Raw genomic sequence first — 26,929 nt, 5'->3', positions numbered from 1 at the left:
GAACCAAATCGCAAAATGTGATTGTGCCCCACCCCAACCACAAAAACACATGCCAAATATAAGGCATGGAAACAGTCAGGGGAGAGCTGACTCATATGATTCAAGCCGTGACTCACATGAGGCCCTTGGATTACTTCCTTCCACTTCACAATGTGTGTGTGCATGTGTGAAACGACTGCTCTGACATAACTCCGTGTTCGTGAACGCAGATGATGGGCCAGACGTCTTGTATCCGTTTATAAACAAATGAGTTGAAAGTGCAGAAGGTCCAGCTTACCCCAAATAGCCATCTCTATTACCTATCTGATTCACCGGTGTTCAAATCATTAGCTGTCCTGAATGTATTTGGGGGTTTTAGACACAGTAGCAGTGTGTGAAACTACCTCCACCATGTTTGGAAGCTGTACTTTAGCCTGGCTAAAAGCTTCAAATAATATAAGATGGGTGAGAGCAACCAAGTGAACACAAACCTAATACTATAGCCATGGCTAGAAGCTGCTGCGTGGCTTTTTGCTCGTCCAACAATCAAACAAACCCTAATTTACGATTTTCTTCACGTCCCCAAAGAGTGAAGGACAGCAAAAGGAGAGATCTGTGGCTTCAGGCCGTCCACAGAGAGGACGAGGGTGGTGAACTGTGGGAACCGGTCAGTTAATGTGTGTACACATTACGTATTCTGCTTACGTATGGCTGTGGCATCGCTGGGCATTGCTTGCGAACATGATCAATGCTATGGAGATTTCGGAAACAGTGGGTGCATTGGATAGCGGGCTGGATATTCTCCGTCCAGGCTTAACACCGCCCACCCCCCCGCCCCACCGGCCTCCACAGCCAGCTGAATAATGCTATTAGTGGTGAGAGAGTCTCTCTGAATGATTGAGGAAGCAAGCAAGCAAGAGCGAGAGAGCGATGGCGGGTTAATGAGGGTCAAACAGCAGCTAACTTCATCATCTCCCTCAGCGCACCCTCCAAGAGCCAGCAAGGAGGAAAGTGACCCGTTCTAATGGAAGCTTTTCTCTTCCTGACAATCATATTTTAGCCGCTCTGATCAGAGCTCAAAATACGACGGCCAGACAGCGCACTCTAATACTGTCGCCTAGACATGGTCTGTGGTTGTGGAACGCGTCTTGGCCAATCAGATTAGCCTGCACTCCTCTCTTAGTTCCACTACAGCTTTGCAACCGTTCAACATACGGAACTGTGGAACAATACAACAGCTAATCTTAGCAGCTGTAGCATAGATGTAGATCTTCAAGGACCATCTCTTCAGTTTGAGACTGGAGAAATCTCTTAGGGACTTTTTTTTTTTTTAACACAGACCCAATAATATAGCCGCCGGCAAACTGGATATAATAGTGTTACCATGGCTGAAAGCTGCGGCATGGCTTTTTACTCGTCCAACAATCAAACAAACCCTAGTTTACGATTTTTTTTACATCCCCAAAGAGTGAAGGACAGCAAACGGAGAGATCTGTGGCTTCAGGTCGTCCACAGAGAGGACGAGGGTGGTGAACTGTGGGAACCGGTCAGTTAAAGCGTGTACATCCGTGGCAAAAACTTCAAGACAGGTGAGTTAGCTAGCTAATGATGCTAAAGTCAACATCAGAGTACTGGACAGCCAAGGAGTTTTTAAAGCCTGTAAAAAAAGGTTTAAGTTAGCTAATGCTAGCTAACAGCTGGCTCGCCAGCACTGGCTGCATCAGCCCCTGTTTCTTTCATTTCTTCTATATAACTACACCCGTCGTTGACCCGCACTTGCTTGTGTGGCTGGTCATTGGTTTTGGGCTCCCAACTGCTATAAATCAGCTGGGGAATGCTAGCAAGTATGCTGGAGCTACCAACGACAACCAAAACGCTCTCGTTTCAGGACTTGGGTCCATGATCTTTGGCCACACCCCCACCACCACTCCCCTTCCAGGGTTATTAAAGTCATATAGTTCAATATTAATTAATGACCATATTAATGACCCCATAGCCCCTTCCTTTTTAACCATTTGGCCCACCTCACCCAACTGAAAGACAAAACAAAGGGACATGTAGACATAACACCAATAGAACAAGCAGACAGGACGTCTAACCACGTCTAGCCACCAGGCTAATCCAGCTAACAGCTTTCCTTTGCTGGAGACTGGAACCTGTATATTTTCGAAGCCCTGGGCAGCTTTTACCAGGCTTGCGCTTTGGAGGAGAGTGAAGTAGCCCAGGAGTGAGTTCACAGGTAGATTTTTATTAAAGGGTTCAGTGCATACACAAAGTGGGTTGACGGCAGGAAGGAAGACGCACTTCTTCAGTTCCACACACAAAACATTTACATTCATTCCCTTCAGCTCGAACCGCCCGCAGACACTCTCACACTAACGACCATAGAGTAGGAGGAGCTCACCGATCTCAGTCCTGAAACCGAAAGACGGCTCACTCGGAATAGAGCAAAACAAAGATGGTGAAGACGTTAGAAGAAGGTCACAGAAAGAGAAGAACAGAGAAGAACAGAGAAGAACAGCGATGAGAAAACTTTGGATTGTCTGACGCTTCACAAACCCATGCTGGGGAGTCGTTGGTTAAGAAACAGGCCTGTCCATACGCCATCCTTCAGTTCCAGTCAGTAGGAATGATGATTGTCGTTGGCTCTTTGATGATCAGTGATAGTCCTTCGCTTAAGTGCAAGTGTTTGGCGAGTCTTCGGGTTCTAGGGCCACCGTAGCACCTCTTGCGGTTTGAGCAGGAGGCCGATGTTTCTCAAACTGCTCAAAAAGAAATCCCCATTTCTGCACCCTGCTTATACTATCATGATACACCCTATGAACCCTGTGGGGTATCATAACAACCACATTGTTACTGCAGTATCCCAGTATGCAGGTGGTTGTTCGGGTGCTGCTAGGTGGTTAGGCTAGTATTCCAGGTAATTGCAAGGGTGTTCCAAAGTAGGAATCCCCTTGCGATTACCTGGAGTACTAGTGTAACTACCTAGCAGCACCTGAACAACCACCAGGGATACCATAGTAACAATGTAAAAAAAAAAAAACAACAACAAAAAAAAACTTGCTATCGCCTGGATTACTAGTGTAACTACCTAGCAGCACCCAAACAACCACCAGGGATACCATAGTTACAATGTAGAAACCCCCTTTGCTATCGCCTGAATTACTAGTGTAACTACCTAGCAGCACCCAAACAACCACCAGGGATACCATAGTAACAATGTAGAAACCCCTTTGCTATCGCCTGGAATACTAGTGTAACTACCTAGCAGCACCCAAACAACCACCAGGGATACCATAGTTACAATGTAGAAACCCCCTTTGCTATCGCCTGAATTACTAGTGTAACTACCTAGCAGCACCCAAACAACCACCAGGGATACCATAGTTACAATGTAGAAACCCCCTTTGCTATCGCCTGAATTACTAGTGTAACTACCTAGCAGCACCCAAACAACCACCAGGGATACCATAGTAACAATGTAGAAACCCCTTTGCTATCGCCTGGATTACTAGTGTAACTACCTAGCAGCACCCGAACAACCACCAGGGATACCATAGTTACAATGTAGAAACCCCCTTGCTACCGCCTGGAATACTAGAGTAACTACCTAGCAGCACCTGAACAACCACCAGGGATACCATAGTAACAAAGTAGAAACCCCCTTTGCTATCGCCTGGATTACTAGTGTAACTACCTAGCAGCACCCAAACAACCACCAGGGATACCATAGTTACAATGTAGAAACCCCCTTGCTATCGCCTGGAATACTAGTGTAACTACCTAGCAGCACCCGAACAACCACCAGGGATACCATAGTAGCCATGTAGCAACACCTGAAAAAGATGATCGCCTGTAGTACCACAGCAAGTTTCCCCAAGCAGCTACCTGGAATACCATAGCAACACAATAGCAACCACTGAGCAACACTCTGGAAACCATTAGCAACAGGTTCGCAAGACACTGGTGGCCATCTGGGATACTGTAATAACCATGTAGCAATGCTGTGGTAACCGCCTGGAACACCACTGCATCTCTCCAAAAGCAACCACCTGGGATACTGTACCAACACCCGCAATCTCCCACCTAACGACATCCTTGCAACAACCAGAGCTACCACACTAACCTATTAGCAACACCCAAGCAACTATACCATACCAACCGGTTAGCAACACACAAGCAACCACCTGGGGTGTGATAGTAATTATGTAGCAGCTGTATAGCTGTAGCACTTGTATCACTTGGACACCACTCCATCCCCCGCCCAAGCAACCACCTGGGGGAACATACCAGAACCCTAGCAACCACCTGGAACTCCATATTAGCTAACTTATAAAAGTGGCTGCCAAAGCTCTCCTTTGACCATCACCAGTTGCGGCGGACTGAGGGAGCTTAGCTGGGCGGTGCTAGTTTCGAGCGTAGGCTAATCACTACCTGCTTATCCGTACCTTCTCCTACTGTTGTAAAAGGTGGGTCCCTGGTCGATAACTCCGCCCCCAAAATGAACTTCTGGCATATCATTCCACACATTCCTGCTTGTCTGCATTTGATGTTTGATTTTTTTAAACGTCATCACAGTATCTGATAATGGGTGTCGAATTTTTAGCGCTTGGTCTGAGAGACAGTACGTCAGTTTTCCGTAAACCTGAGACTGCCGTTCAAAAGACGTTCTCACCCGTACTTCTGTAAACAATTTCACGGGACTCCTGTATTTTTTATTTATTTCTTTTTGGTAAAGTTCTTTACGTAACCTGCCCAGACGCGTTGGAATCAATGCCTCCTTCTCTCTGGCGGTGGACGAAAGCTCGGACTTCCATTAAGGAACACTGAGTTCTCCGTAAATAGGCCTCGGAAAGCTCCACTTACTTGTGGATGTGGTTGAAAGTGCGCAACGTCCAGACTTGCATCCTGCCTTACGGTCGACCGCAGTTAAGGGTGGGCAATATGGCAAGAACATCAAATAATGGGCCGACATCCAATCAGCTGCTTGCAACCATGCAGTGACTATACAGCTGAGTGTGGCCCTTAACAGAACTCACAATTTCAGGGCCTGGACATTATTCGTTCACCCAGCGTCCTGACCTCACTAACACACTAGTCGCTGAATGCAAACAAATCCTCACAGCAATTCTCCTCCAAAATCTAGAAAGCCTTCTTTCCTGGCCAGTAGAGCCAGTGACTCCAACAAAAGCAGGATCAACTCTGAAGAATGAGCAGGTGTCCCATTACTTTTGTCCAATACTTTTGGCTAGCATCTCCCACACTGAGAGGTGGGGAGGGTCATGGCCATCCTACTCGCCCAGAAAGAGAGAGAGCGGTTGATGCTCTATGAGACCCCCACTTACGTATGGCTGTGGCATCACTAGGCATCAACCCAGCGACCTCCTGATGAACGAGCCGATACTGATCTCCGGCACGGTGGCTTTTACGTATGACTACAGCGAGCCTGTTGTCTTATTGCCCAGCCCTGACTGCGTTCGACCCGTCGTTCAGGGGGTGCTACAGTGAGTCTAGAACGCTGCCCTAGTCTGCACTGTGTTCTGTGTGGTGTCTGAAGGAATAGCACACGCTCTGAAATGGCCGAGCTTTGGTCCACAGCATCTCTCTCTCTCTCTCTTTTCTGCACTTTCTTTCCTTCCTCCCTCGCTCGCTTCGTCCTCACTGCAGTCGGGCCCAGTACTGCCCCATGCCCTGCTCGTTCCCCGGGACCTGGACAGGTACCGAAACCCCTGGTGAGATCAGACCTGCAGTGAAAGAAGAACACAGTGTTAAACAAATGTAAACGTTTGCAGGTCAGTTTACATATCTGGACTCTCTGGACTTTGAGGACTCTGTGGACTCTCTGGACTCTGTGGACTCTCTGGACCCTGAGGACTCTCTGGACCCTGTGGACTCTCTGGACCCTGTGGACTCTGTGGACTCTGTGGACTCTCTGGACCCTGTGGACTCTCTGGACCCTGAGGACTCTCCGCACTCTGTGCACTCTCTGGACTTTGAGGACCCTGTGGACTCTCTGGACCCTGTGGACTCTCTGGACTCTGTGGACTCTCTGGACCCTGAGGACTCTCCGCACTCTGTGCATTCTGTGGACTCTCTGTACTCTGTGGACTCTCTGGACCCTGAGGACTCTCTGGACTCTGTGCATTCTGTGGACTCTCTGGACCCTGTGGACTCTCTGGACCCTGTGCACTCTCTGGACTCTGTGCACTCTCTGGACTTTGAGGACCCTGTGGACTCTCTGGACCCTGTGGACTCTCTGGACTCTGTGCACTCTCTGGACTCTGTGCACTCTCTGGACTTTGAGGACCCTGTGGACTCTCTGGACCCTGAGGACTCTCCGCACTCTGTGCATTCTGTGGACTCTCTGTACTCTGTGGACTCTCTGGACCCTGTGCACTCTCTGGACTCTGTGCACTCTCTGGACCCTGAGGACTCTCTGGACTCTGTGCATTCTGTGGACTCTCTGGACCCTGTGGACTCTCTGGACCCTGTGCACTCTCTGGACTCTGTGCACTCTCTGGACTTTGAGGACCCTGTGGACTCTCTGGACCCTGTGGACTCTCTGGACTCTGTGGACTCTCTGGACCCTGAGGACTCTCCGCACTCTGTGCATTCTGTGGACTCTCTGGACCCTGTGGACTCTCTGGACCCTGAGGACTCTCCGCACTCTGTGCATTCTGTGGACTCTCTGTACTCTGTGGACTCTCTGGACCTTGAGGACTCTCCGCACTCTGTGCATTCTGTGGACTCTCTGTACTCTGTGGACTCTCTGGACCCTGTGCACTCTCTGGACTCTGTGCACTCTCTGGACCCTGAGGACTCTCTGGACTCTGTGCATTCTGTGGACTCTCTGGACCCTGTGGACTCTCTGGACCCTGTGCACTCTCTGGACTCTGTGCACTCTCTGGACTTTGAGGACCCTGTGGACTCTCTGGACCCTGTGGACTCTCTGGACTCTGTGGACTCTCTGGACCCTGAGGACTCTCCGCACTCTGTGCATTCTGTGGACTCTCTGTACTCTGTGGACTCTCTGGACCCTGAGGACTCTCTGGACTCTGTGCATTCTGTGGACTCTCTGGACCCTGTGCACTCTCTGGACTCTGTGCACTCTCTGGACTTTGAGGACCCTGTGGACTCTCTGGACCCTGTGGACTCTCTGGACTCTGTGCACTCTCTGGACTCTGTGCACTCTCTGGACTTTGAGGACCCTGTGGACTCTCTGGACCCTGAGGACTCTCCGCACTCTGTGCATTCTGTGGACTCTCTGTACTCTGTGGACTCTCTGGACCCTGTGCACTCTCTGGACTCTGTGCACTCTCTGGACCCTGAGGACTCTCTGGACTCTGTGCATTCTGTGGACTCTCTGGACCCTGTGGACTCTCTGGACCCTGTGCACTCTCTGGACTCTGTGCACTCTCTGGACTTTGAGGACCCTGTGGACTCTCTGGACCCTGTGGACTCTCTGGACTCTGTGGACTCTCTGGACCCTGAGGACTCTCCGCACTCTGTGCATTCTGTGGACTCTCTGTACTCTGTGGACTCTCTGGACCCTGAGGACTCTCTGGACTCTGTGCATTCTGTGGACTCTCTGGACCCTGTGGACTCTCTGGACTCTGTGCACTCTCTGGACTTTGAGGACCCTGTGGACTCTCTGGACCCTGTGGACTCTCTGGACTCTGTGCACTCTCTGGACTCTGTGCACTCTCTGGACTCTGTGCACTCTCTGGACTCTGTGCACTCTCTGGACTTTGAGGACCCTGTGGACTCTCTGGACCCTGAGGACTCTCCGCACTCTGTGCATTCTGTGGACTCTCTGGACTCTGTGCACTCTCTGGACCCTGTGCATTCTGTGGACTCTCTGGACTCTGTGCACTCTCTGGACTCTGTGCACTCTCTGGACTTTGAGGACCCTGTGGACTCTCTGGACTCTGTGCATTCTGTGGACTCTCTGGACTCTGTGGACTCTCTGGTCCCTGAAGACTCTCTAGACCCTGTGGACCCTGTGGGCTGGGAAGTGGACGGTGCGTTTTGTGGTCAATAATGTGTTTAAAAATGGCTCCAGGTGGCTCAGTGGTCTAATGGGCTGCCACTGTGGCCCAGGGGTCGCTAGGGGCCCTGAGAAGCCAGATTCACATCATTAGAAAGAAAGCTCATACTTAGGTTCCTGGGGGCCGGTGTAGCCTGATGGTGCATGTTTAACAGTTTTCCCCTCCCCTGTACCTTACCAAACATACCAAAAGCAGCCATCGATTTATTTGAATGTAACCATCAGTTACATCAGTTTTCCATCAGATTAGACTGATATGTAAATGAGCTCTGCTCTGATTGGCTGTCCTTTACTCCAGGCAGAAACAGTTTAAGTCTGCATTTGCACCTCAGGACCAGCGCTGACACACAGAGCATTTGGGATTTTGGGGGTACGGACCCTTTAACTCAGCACTGGTGTAAAGCTGTTAGCCACTAGGGGGCGTCTGTCCTGATCAGTGGACGGCTGAGAGAGATCCTAAGGCAGTGAAATGGAAACGGTGGAAATGGTGGGACGTACCTGTGCTGGCGTTGGCTGCAGGAGGAGGAGGGAGGTGGGCCGAGGGGTACGACGAAGCCTCGAAAGAGCGAGGAGCGGAAGGGGACGGGGGCAGCATGCACGAATAAGAGGGGGCAGACTGAGGAGGGGCTGACTGGACATGAAAACCATAGATACACACAAACGGGGGGGTGGGGGGGGTTTGAGAGAGGGAGACAAGAGCATGTGGGTGAGTCTTCACAGGATTACATAAACACATCCAAAGTGTCGGTCTCCCAGGCAGGGATTAAGCCTAGGTAGGCAGTCAAGGTAGTCCAGGACTAGGCTTAATCCCTGCCTGGGAAACTGACCTGTAAAGTTTAAAGGAGCCTTGACCTTATCTCACACTCTTATTAGGGTCAGTTCTGCTCAGGTCCACTAGAGGGCGCCAGTGTAGCATATAAGAGACTATGCATTTAAATGGAGAAGTTTAACGTCCTGGGGGGGTTGTCAGACACTAGAGGGCGCTCCATTGCTGACACAGATGTGCAAATGCACACACACACACACATACACACACACACACACACACACACATACAGCTTGTCTAGTCCCTGTAGAGAAGTACTGCCAATAGAATAGGACTCCATGGAGCAGATCAACATCATGGTGAGGTGGGGTGGTGATCCTCATCCAACATCCTGACCTCACTAACTTTCTTGTCGCTGAATGCAGTCAATCAAATCCTCACAGCAATGTTCCTCCAAAATTGAGCAGAAAGCCTTCTTCCCTGGCCAGTAGAGACAGTTACTCCAGCGCTTAGGAGCGTGCTGTTCTAGCGCCACCTGCAGTACTGGAGTGCTCAGGTAAAGCAAAACCGGTGAGAGTACACTGATTGGACAAAAGTATTGGGACATCTGCTCATTCCTTGTTTCTTCCAAAATCAAGGGTGTCAAAAAGAGCATTGCTGTGAGGAATTTGATTGTATTCGTAACGACAGATAGCATAGGGATGTGGGCCGGATCACTGCTTCGTTTTGTGAGAGTAAACCGAGGTCTTAAGTCACCTAGAGGTCAACATGCAAATCTTTAAGCACAGATGAGCCAAAACATTAAGACCCCCTCCCACATGAAGGTACTAGTATTGATGATGTGGTAGCAGTGCTGCACGTGAAGGTCTGGGTTCTTGTAGGCGACGTGTTGGGTGTGGAGACGTCGAGGGTCAGATGGTTGTGCCTAGACTGGACTGTGGGTCACGGCACTGGGGAGAGTCCATCCAACATCCTAACCTCACTCTCACACTCTTGTAGTTGAATGCAATCAAATCCTCATAGGAAACAAGGTTGGTGTTTCTAATAATGTGGCCGGTGAGTGGAAGCTTGAGGGAGGTGTTTCTAAAGATGTGGAGATGAAGGGGGTCAGATCGTTGTGTCCCAGCGACACAACAGGGTCACAGCATCTCCCAAACTTCTCCAAAGGTTTGCAGGGGGCTCCTGGTCAGAAGTGGTGATTACCTTCTGACAGTGGTCCGAGGAGGGACAGACCACCAGTCGGCAGCAGGGTGCGAGACACCCGAGGCTCATTGGTCGGGTGATGAAGGTTGTCCCATCTGGTCGGACCTGTGGAGCTGCGTAACTGCAGATCGGTCAGGGTGCCCATGCCGACTCCTGTCCACCGCCGCCTACAATGGACACCTAAGCGACAGAACTGGACCCCGGAGTGTTGGAAGGAGGAACAGCCTGGACCACCTTGATGCCAGATACCAGTGGAGTTGTCAGTGGAGAGGTGGCTTAATGTTTTGGCTCATGGGTGTAGATACGCATACATCTGTAAAAAGTGCCGACCCTACCTGGACTCCAGAGTAGACGGAGAGGGAGCTGTAAGTGGGCAGAGTGGTCTCGCTTTGACCCAGCATGGACCCTAAAGACACAGAAGACAGCTGGATGTTACTGCAGTGCTTCGCACGTCCGCGCCGGCGATGCTTGCTAGTGTGCGTACTGCTGGACACACCTGCGCCGCCGACATGTGGCTGATGGTAGATGGCCGAGTTGAAGGAGGTGCTCAGCGGGGTATGCGCTTGGCCGCAGGAAGTCCCGCCCCCTGATTTCCTCTGGTTACGCAGCTTCTCCTCTCGCCTCCACTTGGCTCGTCGGTTGGAGAACCACACCTGTCAATCAATCAAGTTGCGCGGAGGCGCGTGGATGTGGCAGATGAAACTGAGGAGCTGTCATGTCTGCTTTACTGTCCGCTGTGGGACGTAACCAGTGAGCGCAGAGGGGCTTCCCCCGATAACGGCCCGACTCGGCCGGGCCTGGACAGGTGGTCTATATCCCCCTATATTTAAAGGGGAAGCCCCTGTTCCTGACACAGATGTGCAAATGTGAGGCAGGTGGCCAGCAAGTGGAAGCACAAGGTAGGTGTTTCTGATAAAGTGGCCAGCAAGTGGAAGCACAAGGTAGGTGTTTCTGATAAAGTGGCCAGCAAGTGAAAGCACGAGGTAGGTGTTTCTGATAAAGTGACCAAAAAGTGAAACCAAAAGGTAGGTGTTTCTGTTACAGTGACCAAAAAGTGAAACCAAAAGGTAGGTGTTTCTGATAAAGTGGCCGGTGAGAGGAAGCACGAGATAGGTGTTTCCAAGAAAGTGGCCTGCAAGTGAAAGCACATTGTATGTGTTTCTAATAAAGTGGCCAGTGAAAGGTGATGCTTTTACTGAGTCGTCTGTTTCAGATCTAGAAGAGTCAGGAGGGAAGAAGGTACTTACTTGTATCCGTGCTTCTGGGAGGTCGATTTTGTTAGCTAGCCGCTCTCGGGCGAAGACATCGGGGTAGTGCGTCCTTTCAAACTCTGCGGGACAAAGCAAGCGTCCATAAATGCAAGTATGACCAGACTGTGCCCCTCTGTGCCGCTCTGCTTTTCTAGCGCTTCTGCTAAAACAGCAGCACAAAGCTGTGGCTCCTCAGGAGGTTCCTGTCCTGCCCTGTCCTGTCCTGCCGTGTTCTCCTGGTCCTTCCTGGCCTCAGTCTTCCCCCACGAGGCCTTTAATTAGCCGGGCTTTGGCCCCAGACAGGAATTGAGGACTGGGGGTGGGGGGTGGTTTGGGGTGTGTGATGATTTAGGCAGCACTGTGCAGCGATGTGTTCTTTAATGTGTGTGTGTGTGTGTGTGTGTGTGAGAGGTGATGGCAGGATTTAGTAGGTCAGCTGGGGAGATGCGCTATGTGTGTGAGCAGTGCAGACGACAACGCCATTTGAAATCTGTTAACGCAATATCACTCCCAGACACACACACACACACACACACACACACACAGTGGACCCTCCACTCTCTACTTCAATACTCTTCATTTTATACAATTCTCTCTGAGAGCGTACAAGGTAGGGGTTTCTAATAAAGTGGCCAGTGAGTGGAAGCTGCACAAGGTATGAATTTCTAATAAAGTGGCCAGTTGGTGGAAGCTGTAGAAGGCAGGGGTTTCTAATAAAGTGGCCAGTTGGTGGAAGCTGCAGAATGTAGGGGTTTCTAATAAAGTGGGCAGTAAGTGGAAGAGGCAGAAGGTATGGGTTTCTAATAAAGTGGCCAGTGAGTGGAAGAGGCAGAAGGTAGGGGTTTCTAATAAAGTGGCCAGTGAGTGGAAGAGGCAGAAGGTAGGGGTTTCTAATAAAGTGGCCAGTGAGTGGAAGAGGCAGAAGGTATGGGTTTCTAATAAAGTGGCCAGTGAGTGGAAGAGGCAGAAGGTAGGGGTTTCTAATAAAGTGGCCAGTTGGTGGAAGCTGCAGAAGGTAGGGGTTTCTAATAAAGTGGCCAGTGAGTGGAAGGGGCACAGGGTAGGTGTTTCTAATAAAGTGGCCAGTGAGTGGAAGAGGCACAGGGCAGGTGTTTCTAATAAAGTGGCCAGTGAGCGGAAGCTAGGGGCAGGTGTTTGTGATGAAGCTGTGTTTCTGCAGGTGGAGGAAGATCTGTGCTGACAGGCCGGACCGGTACAGCGCTCACCTCTCTCCAGGGCTTCGATCTGCTCCTGGGTGAAGCTGGTTCGGTTCCTCTGCAGTTTCCTCTTCAGCTGCAGCCGCAGCTGCGACTCCTCACCTTCATCCCTCTCCACCTGTCTTCCTCCTCCTCCTCCTCCTCCTGCTACCCCCATCCCTGCGTCCGTCTCCACCAGGCAGCCCTCCGATACTGCGGGCAGGGTGAGAGCTGCTTTAGCTTTTAAACACACACACACACACACACATCACAGCCCAGTCACGCAGACCAGCCAGGCTGACCCTTCACATGGCAGGACACACTTCTAATGACTCCAGGCTGGAGAACACACAACCAAAATGGCTCTTTTAGTACAATTAACAACAATAATGCTGTTACTAATCTTCTACTAATAATTAATATAATAACAATAATAATAATAATAAATACTGCCAAAAAAAAACCCTAAACATAATAATACACACTACAACTAACAGCAGTAATATTAAATACTACTATGGCCAACACCAACAGTAATATATATATATATATATATATATATAGAATAAGAAGATCATAATAAGATGATCATAGTTATAATTATACATAAATACCACTACAGCAAACAAAACAACAACAAAACTTAAAGCAGCATTTTTGTTATTATTATTATTATTATTATCTTCATTATTATTATTAATATTGTTGTTATTAAGGATTAATTTCTGTATAACTACACCAATAGTAATAATGGTAAATAAATACTAATATTAACGCTAATATAAGTGTACCAATAATAGTTGAAAATACTTAAAAACAACATTTGTGTGTTGTTTATGTATTTAATTATTGATGTATTTTTAATAATTATTAATTAAGACATTTTATGCTTTTTATGTAATCAAAATCATAACATTCACATTTAGAAAATAAACAGTACTACAATTAATAAAATTAGTATCATAATAGATACAAATATATTTTTGTATTATTATTATGTATTTATACACCAATAATATAATAAGATTAGAATAATCTAGAATATAAGAATAATATATAATAAACAATAATAAAATAATTAATAATACAATAAAATACTTGCTTATTACCAACAAAACAACTACAAATAATTACTATTTCTATTTCTGTGTAAATAATTCCATATTTTCTAACATATTTACACTAAATAATAATAATATAATTATTTATGTTACATTATTGTTATTATTATTATAATTATTATTATCATTCTTATTGTATTTGTTATTATTATTATTATTATTATTATTATCAATATTATGAATTAGGAACTGTGTGCCTCATGACCTGCATCTGATTAAAGACTGTTTTAATGAACGTCTCGGTTCTCAGATCCAGCTGAAGAACCTAACTGTGGACCATAAGGCTGGACTCTCGCTGAAGGGACCAGTCAGTACGTCAGAGGTTCTCCAGCTTAATCACACCGCTGCCTTTTACAGGTAATACACAGTGTGCTGGACCACAGAGAGGCTCCTGCCCATGTTCGTCCAGCTGTTTTACAGTGTGGAGAGACGTCCATTCAGACGTAGCCCGGGCAGGTGTAGTGGCAGGTGTAGTGGCAGGTGTAGGTGTAGGTCACCTGTGTTGTGCTGGGTGGGAACTGGGTTCTGCTGATGGTACCAGTCACTGGGCCCGTTCCAGTTTGAGCTGCTCTGCAGGTTCAGCATGGTTAGCTTCTCGTACATCGTACACTCGCCCGCACAACCTACAGAGAGAGAGAGAGAGAGAGAGAGAGATGACCCACTGAGTGATGTCCAAGAAAGAGCAGATCTTTGACCTCTGACCCTCGAGTCTCTTCCTCTTCTTCTTTATCTGTAACCAGAATAAAAGGAGGAGGGGCGAGAGACACTGAGGCCGAGTGAGAGTGAGAGAGCGAGGGTAAGCATGAATTCACACATGTCTGGCATTAAAGGGAATTAGTGTCACTCTGACAGAAGGAGACGGGGTGCGTTACGCGAGCGCGGGCCGGTGCTGCGGTACCACGGGGAACAGCAGCTGCATTAGAGGACTAGAGAAGATGGAGAATTCCACACATTCACCCACATTTATTAATAATAATAATAATAATAATAATAATAATAGAACATTTATAATTATATAATATGATAACTTGCTAATGTTTATTAAATATAGAAGTGCATATCTATACAGATATTAACAAATGCACAAATAGTCAACAACCCTTTATAATATCAGCCCCTAAGAAATATTAACTTAATATTTATATATATATATATATAAAATTAATAAATGCCACCATTAATAGATTAACAATTTATTTCGCAATATGCTATTTATTTATTAACATTGTGTTATTAATTATTTAGCCATTTAATAATCATAATCCATAACTAATAATGACATTGCATAAAATAACACAATTTCTAATCAGGAGGAATAACTACTTAGTAGCTGCCTAGGCTGAGTTATGAGCATAGAACATTATTATATTCAAATGAAATTATATATATATATATATATATATATATATATATATATATATGTATATATGAAATACATAATGTAATACAGTAACTGTATAAATATGATCCTTCAGTTGCTATTGCTAATGTCATCAAATAACTAAATAATAAACACACAAACAAACCAAACCACTAAAACCAAAACAACAAACAATAGATATTATTCATGTGTATTCAAACATTATGTAATAATGAACAATAATGAACTAGGGCCTACTATTACAACACCAAAATTCCTGCATAATTCAGTGTTTAAGACAAACTCCTATAGATTGGGGGGGTGAAACTGTCCCTTATTGTAGAGAAACTGACCGACCGACTGACTGACTGACCAAGACTGCACCACTAATATAGCCTTTAAATTTACTATCTGAACTAATGCAGTTTTCTTTAGGAACTATTTTTTGCTGCACAACACCCTGAAAGCTGCATGTATCCCTCCACCATTTTAATGATATGCGATTTTAAAAACAGGTTTTGGAGCCAGGATGGTCTCAGGACTCTGGTAGAACAGAGCCTCGGACATCAGGCAGTGTCTTCTTTCTGTGAGGGAGCTTTTAGAGAGGGTCCGACGTCTCCTTCCATTCATCTCCACTGTGGACAAATTCTGACTGGGGAAGCTTTATCTAGAACGGAGCGCTTCACACCACCAATCCCACCAATCCCCATATAGAAGAGTGCGCTCTTCTATATCTTAACTGTTTCATTACTCAGGAGTATTTGAGTAGTAGAGTGAGGCATGTTGGCTTATTATTTTTATGCGATTTTTAAAAAGCGCCCAATTCCGGCCAATGACGAGCCGATGCACTGGAAGTGCTAATTTGGAGGATTTGGATTCATTCCAAATTGATTTTTCATGGGAAATCAACAAACAAGACTGGAAATTGTTCATAATGAGGTCTGAAATGATCATATTTGCTGTTTATTAATTCTGATCTATTTAATATCTCACTAAGCACCAGACCCACCGGTCACCAAGGTCAGATTCCTTCCTGTAAAGTTCTCAGACCGACCAAGGTGTGCCATAGTAGGTGTCCAGTCGTTCGCCAGCGTCCGCTGGTCCCTTTGCGCCCCCCTGGCTCCATCCCTAACACACCTACTGAACTGGAGTCGGCTGTTTTGATGGTGAAGGTAAACAAGTAAACAACAACAAAGAAAGTAAACAAACCAAAGCAGAAACTTACCGAAGCTGGAATCACGCTCGGCACATCGGCGAACCTGACGCCGGAGTCATCCCTCCTTTCCAAAGCCCTGCTGCGTGTTCCCTTTGTTGACAATGGACTCTACGTGGGAGAGACAGCAGTGGAGAGAATGGGAGAGATAGAAAGAGAGAGAGAGAGAGAGAGAGAGGGAGGGATGGAGGGCTGGGGAGAGAAATGCGTCTGCAGGCTCTTCTGTCCTCTGAGCGAGAGAGCTAGAGAAAGAGAGAGGGAGAGGGAGAGAGAGAGGGGTGACACAGTGAGTCAACATCAGTGTCAAGATTGAACTTAATGTCAGGGAGGGGAGGGAGGGGGGCGGTGTGTGGGGGGGGTGTGGTGAAAAGTGGAGAGATAATGGAGAGGTGGAGGAAAACAGAGAGAGAGAGAGAGAGAGAGAGAGAGTGAGTGGGCAACGTTAGAGCAAACGAGTGCATTATAAATGAATATTAATAACCTAAATGTAGGCCTATAGCAGTGCCACCTTACAGGGTAGAATACGGCACCCCCACTCGTTTAAAGGGAAAGTCCACCAATGTTTCAAAAGTCCTGCCTAATTAAGCGTCTAAGGTGAGCTCCTTCAGGGTGGAGTTTGATGAGAAACGGTGCTTCACTGCGGAGAAACTTGCTGACTAAGTTTCTTTTACAGTCACGGTGAATGGAACCAGACGTCGGTCGCCGTGACTACAACACAACTATAGCCACTATTTGATTAACTCTCCAAACCCACCGGTGAAGCTACACGCGTCTTCTGAATTTAATATGGCACGACGATGGTAAAAAAGTGGAGAATCTTAACGAATACAGTTTTCTTTAGGGACTACTTTTTGCCGCACTGCACCCTGCAGCATGTATCCCTCCACCACTTTAATGATATGCGATTTTTAAAACAGGTTTTATAACCAGGATCGTCTCAGGACTCAGAACAGAACTTACAGAACAGTGTAAAATAGTGGCACATCTGTCAGGACTATTTTTTGCCCAGCGGCGTCCTGCATGTATCCCTCCACCGCGAATGGATTTTAACTCTGGTGGAACAGTGTTTCAGGCATCAGACAGTGTCGTCATCACCGTTAGGTTGAAGAACTTTCTGTGAGGGAGCTTTTATAGAGGGTCAGATGTCGGCTTCCCTTCACCACCGCTGTGAATGGTTCTGACTGGGGAAGGTTATCTAGAACCGAGGGTTTCTCACCACCAAACCCACCAACCCACCAACCTCCACTCTGAATGACTCTGTTTAGAACTGAACTAGGGATGTCCAAGTTATTTAGCCCCCCGGTTGAATCCTGAGTGTCAACCGATAACAGTCCGATCTGATCTGATCTGGGTGTTGGTATAAATAATCCAGTCCCACAGTTTAGCTAAGATGCTAATTAGCTGCTGATTAATCTGTTCAGTAAAATCCCTTTATTTCCAGTATCATTAAACCATTAAAATGACTTTTATAGTGTTTAATATCTGATAATCCAGTCTGACCAATCAGCTCCCAGCTCCTTTACAACACTGCAGTCCGATCACCTCCTGTGTGTGTGTAGTGGTACTGATCTGTGCTTGTTGGTCTAACTGGTTTACAGTGGGTGAATGTGCTGCTGTGATTGGGGTTTCTATAGTGTAGGTATTAGCATTAGCGTTAGCCTCCACTTTGTTCTGTGGGTTTATAAACAGAGAAAGGCGAGCTCCGGTTCTGCGGTTCTCCCGCTGGTAAAACAGTCAGAGCGTTTCAGTGAGGGTTTTATAAAGGGTCAGATATTATGGTCTGTTTTCAGGTTCCATTGTAAAATAGCTCCACACTGCAGAACCTCAACTCCTTTATTTACCTTCTGAGAACGTCCTGGGGATAATGTTCGGTAATGGTGCCTTGAGGACACCAGATGGCGCTCAGAACACCGCTCGTAAATCTGAACTCTGATCTATTAAAATAGGCCTGCATTGGCCTCGATTCCGATCCACTGGATCAGATCGGGACGCCCCTAATCTTAACTTAGAAATAATAATGAGGAAAGCATTTAATTCTGCAGAAATTATGAACAAATGCTGGAGTTCCCCTTTAAAGGTTAGACTCTATGATCTGGACATCAGTGTTAAAGTCCAATCAAATCCAGTCCTGAGCTGATCTGATCTGTCTCGATTAGACCCCGAGTGGTGAAGCTGCCCGGAAAAGGCCACTTGTGTTTCACCCCCAAGCACCGAGACTTGTAAAATTAAAGGGTTCTGAATGGTTCCTGAGTCGGACATGGTGATGGTGGGGGTTTATAATCGTCTATGCTAAGTCTATGCTAATTAGGCCATGTTGAAAACTGTTGAAGGTAGAATCTTAATAACCGAAACATCAGTATTTACGTATTCCGGCACCTTCCAGGCTTGCCGTTCCTCTCACTATCAGTAGGGTGGAAAAATAAGTGCCCTAGCTGAAACTACAGAGGACAGGGGATGAATTAGCATGTCTGTTAGCGGCATAGAGGCACTTTACGCCTCTGAGAGGCACACTGGAAGATAAGAATACGCCTCACTAAACTATAGCCATATTTTAAAGGAAAAAGGCCAACTTTAGCCTAGTATGCTAACTTGCTAACGTAAGCCTACCTAGCTAACATAGTGACCACTCCAGCTAATACCATCTAACTGCTCTAGCTAACGGCTTTGATTCTGACTAAAACAAGCTAGCAGGCTAACTGAATTAAGCTCAATATGTTAGGCTAACACTACAGCAACCATATTTGAGTTTTTTATCAAATGTATACACAAATAAATAACCCTAATAACCATTATGACCAAATTAGCTACTTTCTGTTTTTTTTTAATAGCAATATAAAAATGACATCAAGAAAATTAACTCTGTAACTCCATGTTATGTGAAATCAATGCTAAATACTGGCCAGCATTTATTTATATACCAGGAAGAGTTGGTATGATCACCCTAGCTAACGGTAGCTAACAGGTTTACCTCAGACTGAGGTAAGTCGACTCTAACTAGCATGTTTAATTCAGGCTAATGGAGGCTAACGTTAGGGAACAGCGTAGTAGTTCATGTTACACTCTGAGCGTCCTTGGGGAGTGAAATCAGGACAGCGATGTGAAACTGGGATTGGAATCGCCCATAAAACTTTTGTTATATGTGGACATTTTAAAAAAATGTCCTTCAGACGCGATGGTTTGCATTGTACCAGGAGGGGGCGCTCATACCAGGTAACATTGCAGGGGGACACCTCCGCTCCTTGTAGACTCTTCCCTGGCGTTCCCCAAGGCTCGGTGCTTGGCCCTCGTCTTTTCTAACTCTACACTAGCTCCACTAGCACTGCTACGCTAATGACCCTCAGCTCATGCTCTCTTTCCCACATTCTGACCGTGGTGTTTATGCATGTTCATGGACGACCAGTTATCGTTCTCAACTCATGTCGCAAATCTGACTCATAGCGCTCAACATGGCGTCTGTTTACTGATAAAGACCCGCCTTTCAACAATAAGAGCCAATCAGCTTGCTGGTTACACTGTGCAGGGTGGACGGTTGATGTGCTAGTGGGTAAAGCCCTTCTCGAGCTGGAGATCGAGCCAAACTAGCAAAACTAGCGGTAAATGTTTTCATTAGGTTTTATTCCTAAATTAATCGGAAACGGTCATCTGACCTTCAGCTATATTGTAAACAACAAACAAACAAAACATCTCACTAATAGTTTTAATGGACCTCAGTATGGAGTACGTTGCTAGCATAACCTTAGCTAGCCAGGCTGGCTAATTTACGTTAGCTGCCTTAGCTGTCTGGCTAGCTGTTTTACTCCTTACTCACCAGTCTGGCCTTTAGCACTGCTAATTACACAGCTAGCCCTGCTCTAGAACACACAGTTAGGGTTCGTAACGGTCACTGGATCTTCAAGGGGAATCTGGTTCTGGTCCCACCTGCTAACGCACCACCACTGAGGCTCAGCACGCTCGGAGGACAACGCTAGCTGCTAATTCTGTTGCATCAGCTAGCAGACGCTCACACTGTTGGTGGTGCGATGGTGGGAGAGGGAGGGCCATTCTACCACTTCTGGACACGGACCGAACCTGAGACCTCCTGGTGATAGAGCCAGCACTTAGACAGTTGCTCCACCAAGGGCCATTCTCAGCCAATACCTTCTACCTGACAGAACTAATCCAACATCCAACATCAGAACCTGACCTCACCGATGTTCCTCAGGGGCCGAGTGCAATCGATTTCTACTGAAACATCTGAGTGGAGTAATTCGGACGGTGATTTTGTGGGTATTAATGGAGGGCGTCCCTCTGTCACGCATATCATGTAGAGCTGCAGTAGGAAAGTTCAGTGTTCCTGAAGGCGTGTGAGGTGGAGATTAGCTTAGATGGAGATGATAAAAGGGGATGAGTGGTGGAGGCTGAGACGATGAAGAGGAGAAATGAGGGTATAAATAACCCCCGCTGAAGAGCGAACAGGGAGGGGCGGGGGGTGGGGAAGGAAATGCCAGCTTCTTTTATTTCCGGTTGACAAGACTTAGCTCTCTGTATCTCTGTCTAGCCCTCACGCTGTTACGCACACACACACACACACACACACACACACACACACACACACTCTCTCTCTCTCTCTCTCTCTCTCGTTCCACCACATTCTCTAATAAGTCTAAACTATATTATTTTATTTTATTTATATATATATGTATGTATTGGCATCATGCCTAACACCAGATGTGGGCTAGAGGGGTATAAAGCCCCCCTTAGCATTGAGCTGTTGAGCAGTGGAGCTGTGTTTTCTGGAATGATGGTTGGTGCTCCATTCAATACTTCTGGGATGAGTTGGTGGGGTGGTGATCATCATCGCTAATGCGCTTGTCGCTGAATGCAGTCAAATCCTCACAGCAATGTTCATCCTCCTCCAAAACCAAGTAGTAAGCCTTCTTCCCTGGACAGTAGGGACAATTACTCCAACAAAAGCAAGGTCAGCTCTTTTTAATACCCTTAATATCACAAGAAATAATGAATGAATGAGCAGGCGTCCCAATACTTTTGTCAATGTACATAGTTATTACTTTACAGGTTTATACAAGATTAAGAAATTCCTGGAAATGGAGGAGGCCAAAAGCATTAGAAGTTCAGCACCACTGTTGTCCAGTAAAGCTCACTCCAGGGGCCGGGGGGGGGCGGCTCAAGACCGCATGAACAAGCCAGAGGCCTGATGGAAGACAGATGAATCCCAAATAGAATGTTTTATTTTTAATGAAAACTATTATGAACCTCATCCTAGTTGTTACGGCCCCTGGAAACCTAGTTTTCTGGCTCCTCAGGGCCCCCAGTGTAAACGTACAGAGTATGACTTATGAAGATCTTCTCAAAGTCCACGAAACACCTGCTGGATTTCACCAGTTCCTCTCTCCTCTCCATGTGGAAGGGGCGGCCCTAAAAGAGGTGGTCAGGTTTACCTCCGCATTTCTCCAACCAATCACAATGCTAACATGGCTCTGCCCTCTCTTCCAGTCTGAGCAACCTGGCGAGCTAAAGCTCCCCTTGTGGCCAGGGGACCTGCGCTGGACTGGAGGATCGACCTAGTGTCTCTATACGGGCTGGAAACTCGGTTCCAGATACCTCAGAACCTCAGTTAACCCTAAAGGTCTGAGTATCTGTCCATGAACTAAAGCTGTGAGTGGGTCATGCAGCAGGACAATGACCCCAAGCTTTACATGTAAGTCTAAAAAGAAATGGTTGAAGGAGCCGAATTAAACACCTTTAGCCCAATAGAAATGCTGTGGGAGGGCCTAAAAAGAGCAGGTCATATAGAAAGCTGTGTGTGTGTGTGTGTGTGTGTGTGTGTGGAACCTCAACATCTCAGTTGTGTTTAGTTAAAGGTTGGACTTGAATTGCTGTATGGCTGTGAATGTGTGTGTGTGTAAGTGTGTGTGTAAGTGTGTATGTCCGTGCAAAGCTTCATACAGCTGTAGGGCATGATTTTTTTTCTGGGTCTTGTTCATTCCTGTCACCCTCTCTCTCTCTCTCTCTCTCTCTCTCTCTCTTTTCGTGCTTAGGGGAAGCATGAGAGAGAATGGGGAGGGGGGGGGGATAAGGGTGGTCACCATAGCAACAATGCCACGACAAATATTCATCAAGTCTTTAAAACAATGCTGAACGAGAGAAGCCTCATCCCATAACTTATGCATTGCGGTGGACAGCGGTCAGGAGCGCCACACGCTGGACCTCGCAGCTGGGGTGCAATGATGCACTTTAAGGTTCAATACGATATTTAATTGAATGTAATGTAAAATATTTAGATTCAGATTGAACAATTTTGTTTGTTTGTTTTTTTAAGTGACAGACTTGTCCAATCCGTGGAGTCTGGGAAGCATATGCCCCACCCACTTTACTGTAAAGTACTCAGATGCAAAGTAATGTGTATTAAAGTTTAAACTAAAAATTCATTGGGTATTCAGAATAGGTTTAAGACTGATATACACTGCAGGACCAAAAGTATGTGGACACTGCTCATTATGTTTGAGTTCAGGTTTTTCGGCCACATCCGTCGCCATCCGTCGCCAAATCAAGCACACAGCCGTGCAGTCTCCATAGACAAACGCTGGATGTAGAATGAGTTCTGCCTTGCTAGAGCTGCCCCAGACAACCACAAGTGCTGTAGCAGCAGTTCAGGTGCTAAGCTGGTAGACCGCAGCAATCCACGAAGTGAGGTGCCATCGCTGGCCTGCAGAGTACCTACTGTAGAGTTTTGGTGGAGGAGGGACTGGTGGTCTGGGCTATTTCTCTGGGTAGGAGGGTAAAGGCGTGGTTTGAGAAGATCAGTGTGGTGGAATTCGGAGCCCTGACCTCACAGAACCCCACTGAACACTTTTCCAGCAGACCTCCACTGGACACTTTGGAGGTGCAATTCCATATTGATGCCCATGGTTTTGGAATGGGATGGTCCAGAAAGACTTGTGTCCACATACTTTTGGCCTGTTCTGCCACATCTCATCTCACACCTTCTGAAGGTCTTCAGCTTCCCACACCACTTTGTTGCTGTGGTTCGTTCTCCATCCCTCCATGCTTCGGTCCTCTTCCACTATTGCGTTGCCCTGGGCGACACTGTGGTGCTCCCTCCCTCCCTCCTTCCTCATCCTTGTCACCTTCAATTGTGCTGAGAGAAGACACAGTGCCTGAGGCAGAGAGAGAGAGAGCGAGGGAGCGAGAGAGAGACATGCTAACAAAACAGGCTAAGCTAACCTAGCAGGTGTAGCGCAGTCACATGACGAGCGAGATCAATGAGGAAACTCCAGAGCAGGCGACAGAAACTGCCGCAGCCGAGAGAGGACAGAGACCAAAGCTAACAGGGGCGAGACGGGACGTAAGTCGGGCCCGGGCAGGCACGCGTAAAGAGGCAGGTTGTCCCGCTAGGGTGAAGCAGCGGGCGGGAATGTTCGCTAGTAACAAGCGCGCTCCAACATGACATGACAAGCGCGCCTGAATCACGGACGCGTCATGCGCAAGGCCGATCCCTTACGTAACCTGTTGTTTTGTCAAATCAGCATACAAGGAGCTACACACACACACACACACACTCACACACACACACACACACACTCACACACACACTGCTACATGCCGATAGGGACGTCTACAGTTCTGTGGAATGTGGGTCAATGCTGATTAGCTTTAGCACTCACACCAAGAGCAGAACAACTTTCTCCTGTGAACGATGTGTAAGTCACAAAGCACTAGCGAGCCTCGCAGGGAGCCTTCTAGTTAGCACCTGCTGTGTGGTTTCCCCATCACACCGTGCTACCAGTGCTGGGAGGGTGATGCTTTGCATCTCAGAGACCTGTGCAGAAGCTTCCCCACACCTTTTTAAAAATGCAGCTAATGCAACACTGCAGGAGCTCCACATGCTTGGAGGAGAACTGTAACACCACTAAACAGAACACCACTGACTGCAACACCACTGACCGCAACACTAATCAGAACACCACTGACTGTAACACCACTAAACAGAAAACCACTGACCGTAACACTAAACAGAACACCACTGACTGTAACACCACTGACTGTAACACTAAACAGAACACCACTGAATGTAACACCACTGACTGTAACACCACTGACCGTAACACTAAACAGAACACCACTGACCGTAACACCACTGACCGTAACACTAAACAGAACACCACTGATCGTAACACCACTGACCGTAACACTAAACAGAACACCACTGACCGTAACACCACTGACCGTAACACTAAACAGAACACCACTGACCGTAACACTAAACAGAACACCCCTGACTGTAACACTAAACAGAACACCACTGACTGTAACACTAAACAGAACACCACTGACTGTAACACCACTGACTGTAACACTAAACAGAACACCACTGACTGTAACACTAAACAGAACACCACTGACTGTAACACCACTGACTGTAACACTAAACAGAACACCACTGACTGTAACACCACTGACCATAACACTAAACAGAACACCACTGACCGTAACACCACTGACCGTAACACTAAACAGAACACCACTGACTGTAACACCACTGAATGTAACACTAAACAGAACATCACTGACTGTAACACTAAACACAACACCACTGACTGTAACACTAAACAGAACACCACTGACTGTAACACCACTGACTGTAACGCCACTGACTGTAACACCACTGACTGTAACACTAAACAGAACACCACTGACTGTAACACTAAACAAAACACCACTGACTAACACCACTGACTGTAACACTAAACAGAACACCGCTGACTGTAACACCACTGACTGTAACACTAAACAGAACACCACTGACTGTAACACTAAACAGAACACCACTGACTGTAACACCACTGACTGTAACACTAAACAGAACACCACTGACTGTAACACCACTGACTGTAACACTAAACAGAACACCACTGACTGTAACACTAAACAGAACACCACTGACTGTAACACTAAACAAAACACCACTGACTAACACCACTGACTGTAAAACTAAACAGAACACCACTGACTGTAACACTAAACAGAACACCACTGACTGTAACACTAAACAGAACACCACTGACTGTAACACCACTGACTGTAACACTAAACAGAACACCACTGACTGTAACACTAAACAAAACACCACTGACTAACACCACTGACTGTAACACTAAACAGAACACCACTGACTGTAACACCAAACAGAACACCACTGACTGTAACACCACTGACTGTAACACTAAACAGAACACCACTGACTGTAACACTAAACAGAACACCACTGACCGTAACACTAAACAGAACACCACTGACTGTAACACTAAACAGAACACCACTGACTGTAACACCACTGACTGTAACACTAAACAGAACACCACTGACTGTAACACCACGGACTGTAACACCAAACAGAACACCACTGACTGTAACACCACTGACCGCAACGCCACTGACCATAACATCATTTACTGTTCTGAGGTCACTGGTGTGATGTGCAGTTCATGACTTTAAAAAAGGCTGAAACTGAAAACGAGCTGAATGAATATTGAATCACGTGTTCGTCAGTTTCCTCACTTTCAGCCGCTTTCAGCATCACGCCAGTGAGAGGTGCTGCAGCGAGGAGTGTTTTTGAGGAACGGTTGATTAGAGAGAGAGAGAGAAAACAGCAGAGCACTCAGGTAGGTGTTTGACCCAAACCCAACCCCTGACCCTCAGCTTCAGCCTCCTCTCTCTCAGCCTGGTGGTGTTTCATCAGAAACAGGTCCTGGTGAGGAGCAGCTCATGTTGTTCATGTTGTTCATGTTGTTCTCTGTCCTGGGGGAGTTCTGACTACCTGCCCAACTGGATAATCCACATTCAGGAGCCATGACTCCACAGTCCCGCAGCAGATGAAGGAGGAGGAGGAGGAGCTGGAGTCGGACTCTTTAGGCTCATGTTTCTCCTTTCAATTCTTTAAGCTCACACCTGCCTTTCTGTCAGTTCTCAGTGTCCGTCAGGTGTACTTTTTTGTATAATGTATGTATATCATTATTTAGTTATTTCAGTATTTAATTTTATTTATTTTTAAATGTAGAGTCACGTTCTTTATTACACTAAATGAACTTAAATTCCATAAGTTCTTCAATAAAAAGATTTGTAAAAACAACAAAAAAAAATACAGCTCCAGATCCCTTTAGAACACATTATTATTGTTTTATTATTATTATTTATTTTTTTTTTAAACATCACGTTTTTTCTATCGTTCTAAAACATTAATATGTTAATAAGGAAAATCGCTATTTAAATTAGATTAGCTTTTCATTTGAATATGTAAACGTTTCCGGTTATATGGTTTGATGTGTGGTAGTTTAGCTGTGCTAAATTCAGTAAAAAAAAAAAAAGATTAATTTTTAATTATTATTTTTTTTGTAATCAATAAGTAAAAAAAAATAATTAATAAATAAATAAATAAAAGAGAAAAAAAAAAAACAACAACAATGAAAAATCGCGCGAGAGCAGCGCAGGGCTCGTTCCGGTGAGGCGCGCGCGCGGTAACAGCGCGGGCTGTGATTGGCTGAGGGCTGCAGGTTTCAGTTCAGGTGTTTTCTTTACGTCGTGAAACTCGTTCCGTCTGTTTTCGCGTCTCGCGACCGAAACTCCCTCTCTCCCCCCTCCGCGGGTCAGCTGCTCCCGAGGAGAGTCCCGGTCGGTCCGCTGCAGCTTCAGCTCGGGAGGTTCGGGTTCCAGTTCGCTCGGAGGATGGGGCAGTGGGCTCGGTTTCAGGGCTCGGTTCTGCTGGTGCTGGCAGGTGAGGAACAGGTGGCCTGGGCG

At 46.6% G+C, this 26,929-nt stretch overlaps 1 protein-coding gene across 1 annotated transcript; it reads right to left on the bottom strand.

The window, feature by feature from the left end:
• Nucleotides 1–5,451: 5,451 nt before the first annotated feature.
• LOC140543816 (paired box protein Pax-6-like) lies at nucleotides 5,452–16,231 on the bottom strand. Its single transcript, XM_072667067.1, has 9 exons — nucleotides 16,148–16,231; nucleotides 14,060–14,185; nucleotides 13,799–13,800; nucleotides 12,472–12,646; nucleotides 11,243–11,325; nucleotides 10,492–10,648; nucleotides 10,331–10,401; nucleotides 8,525–8,657; nucleotides 5,452–5,723 (listed from the first exon to the last, which is right to left on the bottom strand). The coding sequence occupies exons 2-9, from the start codon at nucleotides 14,163–14,165 to the stop codon at nucleotides 5,638–5,640; spliced, it is 813 nt and encodes a 270-aa protein (XP_072523168.1). The 5' UTR covers nucleotides 14,166–14,185; nucleotides 16,148–16,231; the 3' UTR covers nucleotides 5,452–5,637.
• Between the last annotated feature and the right edge of the window lie 10,698 nt (nucleotides 16,232–26,929).

Source organism: Salminus brasiliensis, chromosome 22, assembly GCF_030463535.1.
Source record: "Salminus brasiliensis chromosome 22, fSalBra1.hap2, whole genome shotgun sequence".
Classification (NCBI taxonomy): Eukaryota; Metazoa; Chordata; class Actinopteri; order Characiformes; family Bryconidae; genus Salminus; species Salminus brasiliensis.
Note: the sequence above shows the minus strand (reverse complement) of the source record. Positions and strands in the feature narration are given on the sequence as shown.

What these genes read in the sequence shown, in the direction of transcription:
- LOC140543816 (XM_072667067.1), bottom strand. Translation starts at nt 14,165, where the DNA reads ATGTACGAGAAGCTAACCATGCTGAACCTGCAGAGCAGCTCAAACTGG. An exon ending in GATCGAAGCCCTGGAGAGAG is followed by an intron (nt 11,326 to 12,471) that starts GTGAGCGCTGTA and finishes TTTGTCCCGCAG; the next exon opens with AGTTTGAAAGGACGCACTAC. An exon ending in GCCACATGTCGGCGGCGCAG is followed by an intron (nt 10,402 to 10,491) that starts GTGTGTCCAGCA and finishes CTGTGTCTTTAG; the next exon opens with GGTCCATGCTGGGTCAAAGC.